Source organism: Geospiza fortis, unplaced genomic scaffold (genome assembly GCF_000277835.1).
Source record: "Geospiza fortis unplaced genomic scaffold, GeoFor_1.0 scaffold171, whole genome shotgun sequence".
NCBI lineage: Eukaryota > Metazoa > Chordata > Aves > Passeriformes > Thraupidae > Geospiza > Geospiza fortis.
Genome location: NW_005054313.1, coordinates 8,265,020 through 8,281,347, shown reverse-complemented (window position 1 = coordinate 8,281,347; position 16,328 = coordinate 8,265,020). Strand labels below are relative to the sequence as shown.

The window sequence follows — 16,328 nt, the reverse complement described above, 5'->3', positions numbered from 1 at the left end:
CCAAGAATCCCTCTCTCATCCCATGTGCACCACATGCAGCCATACGTCAAAAGTACAAGTCAGTACTGAGCTGCAGCATCTTCTTCCCTGCACTTGTCAGAAGGAAATAAAACCACCAGTGAATGTCTTCCTTCTGTGAATGTGTTGGTTTGACTTGTTCCTATCATGCTGAGCAAGTAAAACCCCTTTTCACTTAATGTGTCAGGCACGGTATGCCTGGTTTAGTTAAAAATGCTAAACAGAATAATTGAAAGCTACATGCTGAAAGACTGAAAGCTACAGTTGTATTGCTAAGGTTGGGAAATCTCTGCTATCTCTACTCACTTCATGTGGTTAAAATGTTACTTTCTAAATTCCTTTTTACTTACAGAGTACTCAACATTTGTGGGAACTCAATCCATATCCTAAGTACTGAAAATGGCTGTGGCTGCTGCCCAACCAGCTCATTTGTACTCATGTGGTCTCCCATTCTGCAATTCAGGTGAACTCCCTGGAGCAGGCTATGCTGGATGCACTGGTCCTGGATCGAGTGGACTTTGTGAAGCTGCTCATTGAGAATGGAGTGAACATGCAGCACTTCCTGACTATTCCTCGCCTGGAGGAGCTGTATAACACTGTGAGTGAGCAGAAATGCTAAAAAGCCCTCTGTATTTTACCACTGTGTACATGACTTGAATCACCACTGAAGGGTTTATAAAAAAGGGATATTACACAGCTCTTGATAGAAAGGTGTTTGTCATGGTAGCCCAGTTCCTTCTTTTCTCCCCTCTGGGGTGTGATGGCACATGGCTGTTGTCTGAAGTTCTGCATAAGCTGTCAGATCACTGATTGTGTTCATGTTTGCAAAAAATCTGAGGAACTGAAGCTCTAATGGACCATGAATTATTTTTATTTCAGAGACTGGGTCCGCCAAATACGCTGCATTTGCTAGTCAGAGATGTGAAAAAGGTAAGCAGCATTACATTTGTGTGATTGCATTAGCCATGTGAATCAACAGTAAAAGCAACCATAGCATGGGGCCAAGCAGGCATTTGAAATTAGATGGCAGCTGTTAAGTTAAATGTCTCCCTGTGGCAAAAAGTAATGTCAGTCTAAATTGGATATGGAGTGCTAGTAATTTAAAAACTAAGGAGTTAACTGAATTAAGTTCCTATAGTGTAATGTGGCATTTGAGATTTAGGTTGATACTGGTTCTTCTCTACAAGAAGCTCCCAATGCAGCATTACAGTGGAAGCTAAGGCCTGCTAGGTTAACTGGAAGCCCCACTCATGACTGCAGAATTTCTTGCATTTTGTTTCCTTGTGTGTTTTCCAGTTACTTTTCCCCCACTAGTCCAACTTTTTTCCTGGGAGAAAATATCTTCTGTCCTAAATTTGTTACTCATTTGTTTCCATTACATGAAAATTTGTTCATTGTATGTGAGTAGGGAGGGTCATTGTGAGATTTGTTGTATTTTCTCTCTTAGAGGCTTTGAAGCTTTCATTCAGTAAAATTCAGCAACATGAAACCTCCTGTATTAATTTCTGCAAGGAAAACTCTCAGTTATTCCAGGGAGTTTCAGATGTGGGGATTATGCAGTACTGTGTTAATGTATAATTCATATTCATCTGCTTCATAGCTTAACACTTTTCTCGTTCAGTGTTGTCACTGTGAGTGTCACTAATGTTCCTCTGCATTCTGCTCTGTCTGTCTGTCTCTCCTCTTTTCCATTGCATTTCCATGCTCCCTCCCTCAGCGGCAGTCCCGGGGATTCAGTTGGGTTAACCTGGAGGTGATGTACTTCCTTAGGCTGTGGTTGTTCCATCATAGCAGCTGCTCAGTGGTGATATAGAACCAGTCATTGCTGTAGGATGTAGCTTGGACAATGAAGCACCGTTTTTTTCCAATGGAGTCAATGCAATTATCCAGTTTTAGCTATAACTGCCAAAATTAGAGTTTGCCTTTTGCTTTGATTCTGGGCTGCACATTAATAATGGTCTGCACTGTAGAGTCAACTGTAGATAATATGATGAAATATAAGTTTCCATAAAAAAAATATATGAATTATGGTTATCAGGGATAGTCACCAAGAAATTGTCATGCTTTTATACTGGATTAATGATAATTAGTACAGAGTTTCTTAAGTTCATGAATATAACCCTTGTAAACAACATAAACTTGTATGGACACTCATATGTGAGTAAATCAAATGAAAATTTGTTTAGAAATATGAGTTCTGCTAACAACAAAACCAGAAAGTATTACCCAAAAAATTTTCATTATGTGAATCAGTTAATTTCATACAAATGCTCAAAGACTGAACCCAGGGGCTGTAAATAATACCCATGTTCCAATTTAATCATGACATATGTCTAGCCAGGCAATTTAATCTGTGTCATGTTTTCTTATCCTAAATCCTTATTAAGTTGTGGGTTTTTTTGTTAGGGAAATCTTCCACCAGATTATCATATCAGCCTAATTGATATTGGTCTTGTCCTGGAATATCTCATGGGTGGAGCCTATCGCTGCAACTATACTCGGAAAAGCTTTCGGACTCTTTATAATAATTTATTTGGACCAAAGAGGGTAAGAATTAATTAATTCTAGATGTGGCCATTGTGGTGGTGGTAAAAAATAAGTAACACTCTGTTTCTTCATTTTTGTGAAACTCTGCATATTAAATTCTAAAGTGCTGCAAGGTAGAAGTTGAAACTCCAAGAGTGAAGTTATAGAAGAACGTTGTAAGGCATCTCTGCTATAGGATGTGAGGACATGAGAGGTGGTGAATGCACTGACCTGGAGGTGAATTTCCTCCTATTCCAGTGGTTTACAATCCAAGTATTCCTAACTGTGGTGTGCTTAGAAGCACTTTTGGGGGGTTTTTTGGCTTTTGTGACCATGTGGTTATTTTAATTCTCAAAGCATTATTATCAAATTATTCATTTAACTCTTCAGTCTGAATTAAAATCTTTCCTTTGAGTGGAGGATAGATATTTCCTAACCCATTGCATTCCTGCAAATACAATTTAAATTAAGAGTAACTAATTGCAGCAGCACTATTGGTACAATTATTTATAGCAGTAAGTTTCATAATAAATGCTGTACATTTGTAATTGAAAATGGGTTTGCTTGGTATTGTTTGGTCTTTCAAATTTTCCTCCCATCTAACAGATTTTCTTTTCTATTTTTTAATATTCAGCCAAAAGCTCTTAAACTACTGGGAATGGAGGTAAGTTGGATTTATTTAAAATACTGGTTTTATCGAAACATTTCCTGGTACAATAACCTTTTGTTTTTATTTGATTTCCCTAGGATGTAGAGGACCTAATTTTTTGTCCTTTGTCCTCCATTTAAGATTTTATGTCCTGTGCTTCAGAGGTGGTAAATACTTTGTGTAATTGATGGCCCCTGAATTTTCTGTAGAGGACAGAGGTCACCACTTGCAGTTGTTAAAACTGCTCAAGGAGAAGTACACGCTCAGTTGCTGAGCCAAAGAGTCATTTTTGGAAATGGTGTGGGAGGTTGAATTCTGAATTTGGGTTTAAATTCACATTTTGTTGAGAAACTGCATAATGCTGAGCTTGCTTGAACAATAATTGATTTTGTAGAATAGCAATTTCTTTTACTTGCAAACCACTTCTGAGATTGGACTCAAGGTCTACAGTGATGATGAGCTCTGTCTTATATATGCAATGTTCTTCCTACATTTTTTAAACCCTAATTTTCCCAATCATGGCTTTTCTCCCTTCAGGATCCTGCTTCATTGTCACTACTTCCCTTCAGTTACTTCCATGTTGGTTCCTGTAGTAATGGCCTATCCTCCCTATCCCTTTAAGAAATGGGATACTTAATACCTTCCAGGTCCACTGCATACATAAGAGGAGATTGCTTATTCCAAGGTGAAGACTCCCTTTGGTATCTTGCTGTTCTTCAGGGTGCTGTGTGCCTGTCTTTGCCTTTTGCATGTTGCCATGGCCTGCACGTCAGTCAGAAAAGTGCTCTGGTACCTGGAAGATGTGCAGGGATAGACACAGACAAGTGGAATCAGAAATGACAGTGGAGCCTATCTGTAGGGAATTCAGCTTTGTTAGAGTCCCACTGACACTGCAGAGGAATTCAGTAAATATTAATTTGTTGCAGACCAGCCTGTGCAATTCCACATGAAGTAGGGATCTGTCTACAATGCAGTGTGAAGGGATGCCTTCAGTATCAGGGGGGTCTACTGCACTTTTCCAGGATGGGTGACTTGTAATTATTTGAACAGGAAACAACACCCTGGATCTGAGTCTGTGTGTGCTTGCCCAGTGCATGCTCTGCCCTATTGTATTCATGGTAGCAAACGGCAAAACCAAGTTAGAACTTTGAGTGTTAATGTGTCCTCTCAGTACTTGTTCCATGCATGGTGCTGTTGTCAGGTGAGCTGTTAAAAGCTGATAGGAGCAATTTTTCTTCCCAGGATGATGAGCCTCCCACTAAAGGGAAGAAGAAAAAGAAGAAAAAGGAGGAAGAGATTGATATTGATGTGGATGACCCAGAAGTCAGCCGCTTTCAGTACCCCTTTCATGAGCTGATGGTGTGGGCTGTGCTCATGAAACGGCAGAAGATGGCCCTGTTCCTTTGGCAACGAGGGGAGGAATCCATGGCCAAGGCTCTTGTGGCTTGTAAACTCTACAAGTCTATGGCCCATGAGTCCTCAGAGAGTGAGCTGGTGGATGACATCTCTCAGGATCTGGACAACAACTCAAAGTTAGTAGATGCAGAGCAGATTTCATATATACTTGGTACAAGCTTGCTGAGAAACTTTACTTTTAGTTCAGTACAATAATTTCTAAATGTAGTTTCACAGAATACCATTTGGAGCCAATTTTTCAACTACAGACAAGGAAAAATGTGGTCTTGGGATCTCAAGGCAACACTAGCAAGGAGAAGACTTGCATTTTTTCAGACAGAATTCATTCTTTTTTTAGCTTCTCCCTGTAAAACTAGCTAGTTCTATTTCACAAAGTTATTTTTAGAATTTACTCCCAGAAGTTAAGGAGTATCTGATGATATATCTAAACTGCCTTCAAGATGTTATTGGTCTAAGCGAATTCCCTCTGTTTATTAACAGTGTGTTTGGAACTTTTGTAGACTGTCCCAAATTAAGAGATTAGTAGTTTTGTGGATACATGTCTGTGGATAAGCATGATGCCCAGTGAACAGAGCTAAAACCCCAAAGCAGACTGATTTCTAAGTCAAACTTCACTGATCTTATCTTCTTCCAGAGATTTTGGCCAGCTGGCTGTTGAACTCTTGGATCAGTCCTATAAACATGATGAGCAGATTGCCATGAAACTGCTGACATATGAACTGAAAAACTGGAGTAATTCTACCTGCCTGAAGTTGGCTGTGGCAGCTAAACACAGGGACTTCATTGCTCACACCTGCAGCCAGATGCTCCTGACAGACATGTGGATGGGGCGGCTGCGCATGCGGAAAAACCCCGGCCTGAAGGTATTCCTGCTCTGCATCATCTCCAAAGAGAGCTTGTTGGATGCAGCACTTTGTTACACATAGCATAAGTGACTTACTTAGAGATGTTTTAAGAACATATCTGTTTTAAAGCTAATTTCTTTAGTTTCCAATTTCAGGATATCTAAGGAATATTACGCCATGACAAAGGAAAATGTAACTCCATAGATTACTTAGCGTGATTGGAATCTGAGAGACAAATTGTGGCTTTCAATAGAGCATGAGATTTGTTAATTGAGAACATGCTCCTATTAAAAATCAGTTGTAGACAAGCAAAAATATTTCCATTAGGGGTCCATGCAATGGGAATAAAGATAAAATAAACCATATGTGGATAGATGCTTCTTAAATTGCTTAATATCATACCAGTTGAGAGTCAGTGTTGAAAAGAGTGAAATCTGTGCAATTGCATTGTGTGCAACCATGTGATTTTTATTTCCTGCTTCTGTGACTTGATGATGCAGTCTCTCTTACTAATTTTAATATTTCCTAATTATTTGATATACAAAAAAAACCAATTAATGTGAGGGGGCTCTCACAGAAGAGAAACACGAGTGAGTCAATGCTAAGGAAGCAGAGCAGTGTTTTCTTGTGTGTGTTTTCATGTGAATAGAATCCTTTCTTTATTGAGTTATGCAGTTGTTGTCACCCATATGGAGGCCCATCCTGCTCACCTCCTTATTTCCTTCAATCCCCCTCACTGACAAAGTGCTGTATCTGTTTTCCCAGGTATGATTCCCAAGTTTGCTGACATACACGTTGCACTGTCTCTGCCATTCTCAATTTATTTCCATTTTCCCATCTCTCTCTCTTAAACCTGTTTAAAATCTTCAGGGAACTGAATCTGCCTTTCAGATTGCATCATGGTACTTCCCAAACCTGTTCATCATTTTCCTTTCTTTTCTCCAAAGAATTAATCAACCTCCCGATGTTTGTTCTAGTTTCATTACCTGCCTTCTTTTCTCTGCTCCTTTTCTATACTTTGGGTTGTGTTTCTATATCTAAAAAATCTCATATAGTAAGAGAATTTTCCCAGGGCTATCTTCGAAGATTCTTTTACCTTTCATACTTTTTTAGCTATTAAAACTAATGATAGTAGGTGGCTGAAGTAACTACAAACTCCAGTAACAAACCTGAAGGCCTCTTTTAACCACTGTGCCATTCCATGGCATTTCTCTGCACACGAATTTTGGAGCAGAATTTCTTAATTGCAGAGTATTTGTGGAGATTGGAGGCTTTCCAGGATGCCATATTTCATGAAATACCTTAATGCCAATGTTTTTAAATACTTACTCATTTCTATAGGCTTGAGGATGGCAGAATATCTTGAATACTATACAAAGGAAAATATTGGGTTGGGACCTATCTTGTTATGAAATCCATAATATAAACAAATATTGAGTTGAATTGTTTCTTGTTTCACAGGTAATAATGGGAATTCTCTTCCCTCCCACCATCCTTTTCCTGGAGTATCGCAGTTATGATGACTACTCCTACCAGACGTCAAAAGAAAATGAGGAAGGCAAAGAAAAAGAGGAGGAAAATGCGGTCAGTAATTGAGATTATTAGAAAGTTCTAATATCTCAGAACTGCTCATTTTTCTGACTTTTCTGACTATGCTGTAGCTCACTCAGGTTAAAATCTCTACTGCCTCTGGGGGATAAAATCAGTCTCCCGATTATGGGAGAGTATAGACTGGATTCTCAGGGCATGGGAAGTGTTTGTGTAGTCCCAGATTTGCAGAACTCTATTTATATATTTTTAAAAAGAGGTCTGTTGCTCAGGGGAATCCCTGCATAGTTAACAGTTGGCTGGGGCTGTGGTTTAGGAAAACTACTATTTTTGCTGCTGTGTATTGATAGAATCTGACAACTTTGGTCTTCCAGGATGCAAATGCAGATACGGGCTCCCGAAAAGGGGATGAAGAGAATGGAAAGAAAAAACAACCGAGCCTTCCAATTGGAACAAAGATCTATGAATTCTATAATGCACCTATTGTCAAATTTTGGTTCTACACAGTAAGTCATGATGATTAAACTGGCAGTGATCGTTTTTCTCACACCTGTGAAACTCAAAGGATTCCAATGTAAAAGTAATAAACATATAATAGATTGTTTTACTGACTTTTGTGGAATCTGATGAGTAAAGCACTCCCTTTATTCAGAAGAAAATGCACAGACAGTGAAACAGAATGGATAATAACTGAAGCTTACATTGTCAGCCTCTAAAGCTCCTATGTGCTGTGAAGGAGGCTCTGTGGGGAATACACCAAACTAAGTGCAAGCTCCACAATCCAGCCACTCAATCCAAACTAGGCTGGATTCTCTTGCTTTCTAAAGGACCTAGCTCCTGTTCTGCATTGAAATGTCCTTTAGGCCCCAAGAAGTAACGCCGTGGTATCATTGCCATTTGCCCTGTTGCTCAGATGGGTGCAGCCTAGATGGGAGCACAGATCCCAGACTGCTAAGACTTCATAGGTACTTTTATTAAAACAATTAAAACCAAACTAAACTAAAATACTTATTTTTGACAAGCATCTAATTTTCTATTTATTGCATCAAGAATTATCTGGTGTTAAACTGTTATAATAGAACATCTATTCATGCTACTGCTCATAGATTTTGTGTGTGCCCTGTAAAAGGGATACTGGTTTCCTGTGTGTTCAAGATTAGGATGCCTGATACCTGATAGGTCATAGTAATATGCAGGTTTTTCGTTTTAGCACATTTTAATCAGAAAATACTACATTGATCCCTTTCTGCTGCCTGAGTTAATAATTTAAAAGCAAAATTTCTATTTAATTTCAAAGAAAAGTGTTCAACATTGTTTTACAGTGCAAAGAAATTATATTTTAGTGGGCTAAAAAAGACCCAGGCATAAAGGGCCTGGTTTAGAGTGCTTCAGAATTGCTGTTTTTCTTCTTTCAGCAAATGAGATAATTCAGCTGTCTGGATCATATGCTCCCCAGCCTCTGGGATTCCTTTAGGTGCTGAGGCCCCTGGCTGTGCCAGTGTGGAGGGCTTTGCAGCAGGCCTGCTTCCTGCAGAGAAGGAAGTATTTTTTCTTGTGCAAGTAAGGATCTTCAGCAGCTGAATATTTCACACTTAGCCTCAGCACACAGGTTCATATGAATGTCCTAATTAGCACAGTTATTAGGGAACTGAGTAAAGGGGGCTTTGCTTTCCTGCATTATCAGGCCTCTCAGCTAAGAGGATTTGCCTGCCTTCTGTGTGGTATTTCTTCTCTGGTGATGTAGCCTTCTCTGCTCTTACTGAATTAGGCTTCAGCAAGAAACTTGCTCCTGAGACTGGGAGCTGCTTAAAGTAACCAAAACACCTGCAAACCTACTGTCCATGTAGATGGATTTAAGTGACAAGTGTAGGAAGAGGGACTGAGAAATGAAGTTTGTATGCCTCTGGCTTCAGCTGAAGAGTGTATTCTTCCCAGATGGGCTCAACCACATCATTACAGAGTGGAGAAAGCAAGTGGGCTGTATGGCTCTTTATTTTCCCTCCCCCTCCAGGCAGGTGCTGCTCACAGCTTTACTCCCTGTTCTGCCTTGAGATGGTGGGTAAACATTTCACACTGAAAATTCCATTCTGTAGAAAACTCCATTTTCTCCCTGAAAAATCCTTTGGTTTGTTACTCTTTTGCTTCCAGGTTTGTTTTTTCCCTTTTAAGTCATTGAATCCTTTTTGATTTCTCAACTCTAGATTTCTAAGGTCTCCGAATTTTTTAGTTTGGCTGGTCACCAACAGCTGCTGTGCAGCTTGGAGACACCAGCACCACCAGTTTGACATTTGCACGAGTGGTTATAGAAAAATGAGTGTTGGCTCTTTTGGCTTACACTAATAATCCAGGATTTTGTAATGGAAATTAGCGGAGACTGGGGTTTTTTTATGTGTATAAGTTACCTCAAGTAATTGAATACTGCCCAGTTTGGAAGGATCCTAGAATGCATCATCCAAAGTCCATGAAGGATTTTCCTCTTTTTTGGCAGATATCATATCTTGGTTACTTGATGTTATTTAATTACATCATCTTGGTGCGGATGGAACGGTGGCCATCAGTCCAGGAATGGATTGTCATCTCCTACATTGTGACACTGGCTTTGGAGAAAGTCAGAGAGGTAAAGCCTGCCCATACCATCAGCTCCTAATCCTTAGAACAAAGCTTGCACTTTATAATGGCTTGGACTTGTGCACAGGGTTGAGAGGTCACACAGGAGAGAGAAGAGTGTCATATTCTAAATATACTAATAAATAAAAATATTCTTATTCTTGCTTGAAACAAATTTTGCTGACAGTGGAGGGTGTCTGATATTCAGACACCTGTAGAGTATGACAAGATTGGTCTTTTTTCATGACCATTACTTCAAAAATGTTACTTGGAGTTTTTTCTAATTGTTTTTTGTTGTTGTTGTTGTAAGTTCATTTGTTTGTTTGTTTGTTTGTTTTTTATTTCAGATTTTAATGTCAGAGCCTGGCAAGCTGAGCCAAAAAATCAAAGTTTGGCTCCAGGAATACTGGAATATTACTGACCTGGTGGCTATTTCAGTATTTATCATAGGAGCAATACTTCGCCTGCAGAACCAGCCTTACATGGGTTATGGAAGAGTGATTTACTGTGTAGATATCATTTTCTGGTACATTAGAGTACTGGATATCTTCGGTGTGAACAAATATCTGGGACCTTACGTCATGATGATTGGAAAGATGGTTAGTGCCTAAATTGCTATAAATTATGTATTTAAGAGCTCCATGTGAAACTAAATTCCATTCTGCTTTAAAAAGAGCGTTTCTATTGAGTAGGACTGAATGCAGCCTGTGAAAAGTTGCCATGTGAATTTCATGCACACACGCAAGATGTTACTCATGCAATAGCAGATTGCAGGTACACCAGGATCATCTAGAAACCATCAGCAGTGCACAGGAGATGGTATAGCAATGGTTATGATATCATCTCTTTGCAGCCACAGAGGAGGTCTGTGCTGAAAGAACAGCATATTACATTTGATGCAAAGGAATGGGGGTAGCAAAGGTTTTAGCATTTTAAGTATTTTGAAGTATAATCTGATATTCCTTTAAGTAACTGCTTTCTCTGCATTTGCATGTATGCTTAATACCTGAGTAGAGTAGTACTAAAAGTACTAATGAGTAGTACTTAAAGCACGATGTCAAGCAGATTCTCTTGCCATTTGCTTGTTTGCTGCAATGCGTGCTGGCAGACAGACCTGCTGCTGCCACTGTGCTCCCTGGTGATGCTGAGAGCCTCTCTGTGGTCCCTCCTCTCTCTCATGCAGATGATTGACATGCTGTACTTTGTGGTCATCATGCTGGTGGTTCTGATGAGCTTTGGAGTGGCCAGGCAGGCCATCCTGCACCCGGACGAGGAGCCCTCCTGGAGGCTGGCGCGCAACATCTTCTACATGCCCTACTGGATGATCTACGGAGAGGTGTTCGCTGACCAGATAGACCGTAAGAGTAGAATTCATAGTAAGAGTCTGTTTCCTGTTTCTCAGGCAGATGATCAGATCCAAATTAAAGACTGCTTTTAATTTGGAAATAGTGGTTTTTTTGCTTTATGATATTGTTGTTGTTTCCTTGTGGCAGACCCGAGGCTGAGCAATTTTCTTTTCCCCACCCGCGTGCCTGCTCTCTTGGTTTATATTCAAATTCAGTTAACACAGGAAGTGATGTAGTCTGGAATATTCTCCTGTCCAAGAGTGTGGCAGTGTGAAGTGTTCTGTTTACTTGCAGGGATCAACAGAGATCATTCTGAACTGTTCTTTTCATTCAGAGGTTTACTAAGAGTCAGTTCCAAGAGAAGAAAAAAAGAAATAAATCCCTTGTGCAGAGAGGTTAAAATACACATATTCTTTCATCTCCAACTCACAAGCAATGAGCTCATACATTTTTGCTCCCAGTCATACATCTGTCTGCTTTCAGAAACGTTTCCATGTCATTAATCACTCATGTTGTTCTTTTCTACACCTGTGGGAAAACAAAGCAAAGAAAGCAATCTCCACTTGATTAGCTTTGGATGTGGAAATAGTCTTTCTTAGAGGAATCCTGCACATCTTAAAAAAATACCTATCAGCATTTTAAAGGAGATATAAGCTGTCCTGTTACTGCTAATTTTGTGTTAATATTTGAAATTTGTATGACAGTCCAATGTGCAGCTGGCCTCCTCTGGTGTGTATCATGTAGTTTGCACTTTATCTGAAATAATACAAGCTGCTGTTTCAGCTTTATGTGTTACTTCAGTCACCTGCACATACTGACAGGTAAGGAAGTGGAAGGCTGAAGAACCTGAAGGTCTGAGTTCGAAAACCATTAAGGTTCATCATCATGAGAAGCTTTTATTCTAAATGTCATTAAAGTGTACTTTAACTGTTTAGAAAGGAGTAAAGCATCATTAGTCTGTTATTGAACAGTGCACAATCAGATCAACTTTGTTTTCTTAATGAATGTTTGTTTCAATAATGTAACTTAGGGTACAGTAAGTTATGCTTGCCAAGTGAAAGGCCAAGCCAGTCATCTGCTGTCTGATAGTGCAGTTTTGGTACACGTGAGAGATCCTGAGCTTATCCTGGTTCACAAGTGGGACAATGCCCCCATGGAGAGGAAGTGACTGTAATGAGCTATCCCTTATCTCACGTTCAGTTTGAATAAAGAATGCTTGCCAGTGTAGACAGTTTGATTTCCTTATAAATCAAAACTCACACCTTACCAGCCATCTCTTTAGTGTAAGAGGTGTCCCAGGCTTCTCTCATGCTTCCAGTCATTTCTCAGTCATATACTCAGCATGCTTTGGATTGGAAATCTTTCTTCAGCAGTGCAAAAGATTTGGGGGTCGAAAGGTTTGGACTTTCTGGTTGTACAAGTTCAGCTACTTGGTCCTTCCCAGGTCAGAAGCTTTGCTGCTACTTGGTCCTTCCCAGGTCAGAAGCGGTCAGAAGCTTTGCTGTGCATAAACTAGCTTGGAAATGTGTGGCTTTATGTTGTTTTAATATTAAAGTAATTCTGGCTATGCAAGGCATTCTTCTACGCTGCCTTACAATTGTTCTGTAAATTTCTCCTGTGTAGAAGTCTACGGACTGACTCCTGAAGATCTTTTTGCTTTCAATAAGAAATTTCCACACTAAGCTGTCTGTGGCTCTCTGTAAAGACACCACAAAAGCAACCTCAGAAGCCATTGGGGAGTAATGGCTATGGGCAGTCCAATATGACTCTGACTCAAGAGCTAATGGCTGGTTTTGGCAAGGTCCAATTTATGGAAGAATTATTTTATCAGATTTTTCCCTCTGAAAGAAGGTAGTTGGACTTTGTCAGTAGCTTCTCTGAGGATAGGAAGAATCCTATAGATTCATCTGGAGATCACAAGTCACAGAATTTGCTGGGCTTGAAGGTACCTTTGGAGATCGTCCAGTTGAACTTTCCTGCTCAAAACAGGGTAAATTAGATTTATCCCAGATTGCTTAGGGACTGTCCAGTGATGTTTACAGTATCTCGAAGGATGAAGAGTGTGCAGCCTCTCTGGACAACCTGGTTTAAATGGAATTGTCCATCTTTCCACCTTTGCCCACTGCTGCTTCTCCTTTCACTGAGAAGAGTCTGGCCCTGTGTTCTTGTCTCCCACTCAGTATCAGGTATTTATAACATTGGTAAGATCTCCTTGACCTTCTCTAGACTAAATTATCCCAGCTTTCTCAGTCTTGCCTCATTTGTCAGGTAGTCCAATCTCCTTAGTAATGGAGATTGGATCTCCTCCTCTGTGGCCATGACTGGACTATTTTGATATATCCATGCCTGATTTCCATGAGGGAGCTGAGAACCAGACACACAAGTCCAGACATGGTTTCAGCAGAGGTGAGTGAGGCAAATAATTATCTCCCTTAATTTGCTGGTAACATTTCCCTAATGCACCCCAGGAAGCTCTTGTGTGGCTCACTCTCTTTAGAAGATGAGCACAAGCAAAAAGTTAACAGCATCTTGTACTCAACAGGATCATATTCTTAAACAAAAAAGAAGCCTGGTTGAATTTCTTTCAATAGCGTGACTTTTCTTACCAGCATTTAGGAATTGGCAGGCAAGTATCCAGACTGGTAGTCAAAATGGGCATTAATGATACTGATGTTTTTACAGTGTAAAATAGCATGCCTATTATTGGAAATGTAGCCATTCAAAAGAAACAGCTGACAGATTCAAAGCCAGGGTAGTTTAAAAAAAAAATAAGAGAAAATGTTTCCATAATAGCTGAAAGAATGATTTTGTGTGATAATTTTGAGTTGCTTAGTGTTGACGGCCAGTTTTGTTTACTTGCCAGAAATATCATGTATATTTAAATGATCATCTGCCAGAAGCATTTTGTGATATATTATTATCATTAGTTTGCTGCCATATGTAACATTTGGGGAAAACAGCATGAAAAGGAAATTGCAGAATGCAATGCATTTTTAACAAAGACGTTTTCTCTCAGCATATGTCTCTACTGTTCTGACATTTGAGTTGCTTATCCTTTCTTGGCAGCAGAATTGTATTTCAAATCATCTTTTTTGGGGCTCTGTTTATTATTGTATTGTTTTCTTTTTTCTCTCCCTGCCTCCTTTTCCATTCCGTTCCTTTGGACTGGTGTTCAGTCTATGCCATGGAAATCAATCGTAAGTCTCTGGGGAGAGCTGATTATCTCATTTAGCTGAATATGTTCATTAATGTTTTTCTTGACTAGTTACTCGTATTTTAATTGCAACACTCATGCAATATTCAGGTGTGAATGTTGTTTTTCTACTGTAATAGTTTCGTTAGAAAATAAGCAAAGGAAAAATATTTTAATACAAAATGCAGATCAGAAGTTTTAACTGAGTTGAAGTTGTTTCTAGTACACCAACAGTAAAATAATTGGGTTTTTAAATTATGATGTGTAAGTGGCATTGTACAACTAATTCCCTTTGATTACCTAGATACAATATTACTGTGGTTTTGGCAGTATTTTCATTGGTCCATTTGAATGAAATAAGGATTCACTTAACTTTCCCGCTATACTTATCTTAGAAAAACCAGGAAAAAATTTAGGTCTATGTTTGAAAAGGAAGTAAAATAAATGTTGTTAATTACAGTCCAAACAGCTCTTTGAGACCTCAGAAAATAAGCTTAGTTTGTGTTCAAATATTTTGAAGTATTTTTCAAGTAAGGCTGAAGCATTGTGGTTTTTTGCAAAAATTTTTAAAATACTGGGTTTTCTATTCACATAAACTAAATCTGTTATGAACTCTGTCAGACTTTGCATTTGCTTAGATTACAGCTAAGGAACCTGTGGCTGACAAAAATTTTACCTGCTACTAAATAGTTCCAAAAGTTAGCCTTGTATTTGAAATCAGATATATTGGCACTGCACTTACAGACAGAACAAAATTGCTGCGTTTACTCAACTCCAAGACAGGTCTTACCCAAGACAACCTATGTAAACTTAGAATTACTTCAGGCAATTATTTTATATTGGTTTGATCGATATTCTCAATTTTTGTCCCATTCTCAGTAGTCTTATTTTGTTGTTACTATATAATTTTTATTTTAGAATTGGATCTTTTTGGTAGCATTAACAGCCCCAGGCAGGTCAAGTAATAGTCTGGGATCCATAGTAATAGTCTAGGGAATCCAGTAAGGAGCAAAAGGAGACAGGGCCAGAGACAGAAGGGTCCGTCCAGGGGACTTACACTGGTCCAAGGTCCATCCTGGAGGCAGGGGTGAGACACAGCTCAGGCAGGGACAGGCGTGCAGAGGGGGCACAGGTGTAAACCCCCAGTGAAGCTGGTCAGGGACATTAAAGGCCTCTTCAATACTCTGAGCGTCTGTAGATTTTGAATTTATGCTCATCAATCTGTTACCACTGAAGCAATGCTTTTTTTTATCTCTTTGGCAAGGCATGCTTACAAGCTAGGTTTAATAATTTGTAATTCCACTATTAGTATGTATGTGTGGGCATTAAGATCTGGTCTTTGACTATTACTGTGAGAAAAAGAAAATCCATGGCAATGTGAATAGAAAGACACACTGTACAGTAAGGAGTTTCCTCTCTGTTCACTAATATGGAAACAGAATTTGAAGTAGAAATTGTACATACTTGCTCCTGGAAATACTCTGACAAAATTTGGCAACGTTTATGCATGTGTCATCATTAAATAAATGAGAATAATATTTTTAAGTATCAGACAATTTGTGAAAAATACATTTCCTGTTTTTCCTTCAGCTCCTTGTGGGGACAATCTTTATGATGATGATGGTAAACGCCTTCCTCCGTGCATCCCAGGGGCCTGGCTCACTCCTGCTATCATGGCCTGTTACCTCTTGGTAGCAAATATCCTGTTGGTAAACCTGCTGATTGCTGTCTTCAAGTACGTAAACAATCTTGCATCTTTGCCTTATTGTCAAGATAAAGTTTCTGTTTGAGCCAAACAACTAATTCTGCAAGGGTTTGCATTCACTCAGGATCTCATTATTCCATGGATGTCACTGACAAATTCTGGCAGCAGGGTGTGCCCTGGAGAAGTGAGGAAAAGGTGGCTTTGAATTTGCCAGCGATTGCAGCAATGGATGTGAGAGAACCTGGCTACGTCCAATTACCTTGTAATGGACAGTGACAGGCCTCAAGGTTGCTGTGGAAAGATGAGAAATAGGATCCATGGAGCCTGGCACACACCTGACAGAAACCCACGTAGCCACTGGCAGTCACAGCTCTGCAGGAGAACAGCAGAACAAAACTCTGAACGTCAAAAGCCTGAGGCATTTCCACTGCATCATCTGGCTTTTGTCTTGTTTTGTTTTCCATTTAGAAAAAGA

The 16,328-nt window shown here is 39.5% G+C and overlaps 1 protein-coding gene across 2 annotated transcripts in view; it reads left to right on the top strand.

Moving 5' to 3' along the window:
* Positions 1-16,328, top strand: part of TRPM1 (transient receptor potential cation channel subfamily M member 1) — an 84,678-nt gene that overhangs the window by 59,864 nt on the left and 8,486 nt on the right. For both annotated transcript variants that reach the window (XM_031055932.1, XM_031055933.1), the window contains 12 exons: positions 482-616; positions 898-948; positions 2,425-2,565; positions 3,179-3,208; positions 4,436-4,725; positions 5,244-5,472; positions 6,916-7,038; positions 7,377-7,508; positions 9,491-9,619; positions 9,957-10,208; positions 10,793-10,967; positions 15,739-15,883. In XM_031055932.1, coding sequence (XP_030911792.1) covers positions 482-616; positions 898-948; positions 2,425-2,565; positions 3,179-3,208; positions 4,436-4,725; positions 5,244-5,472; positions 6,916-7,038; positions 7,377-7,508; positions 9,491-9,619; positions 9,957-10,208; positions 10,793-10,967; positions 15,739-15,883 — 1,832 coding nt within the window. The remainder of the gene's footprint in view (positions 1-481; positions 617-897; positions 949-2,424; positions 2,566-3,178; positions 3,209-4,435; positions 4,726-5,243; positions 5,473-6,915; positions 7,039-7,376; positions 7,509-9,490; positions 9,620-9,956; positions 10,209-10,792; positions 10,968-15,738; positions 15,884-16,328) is intronic.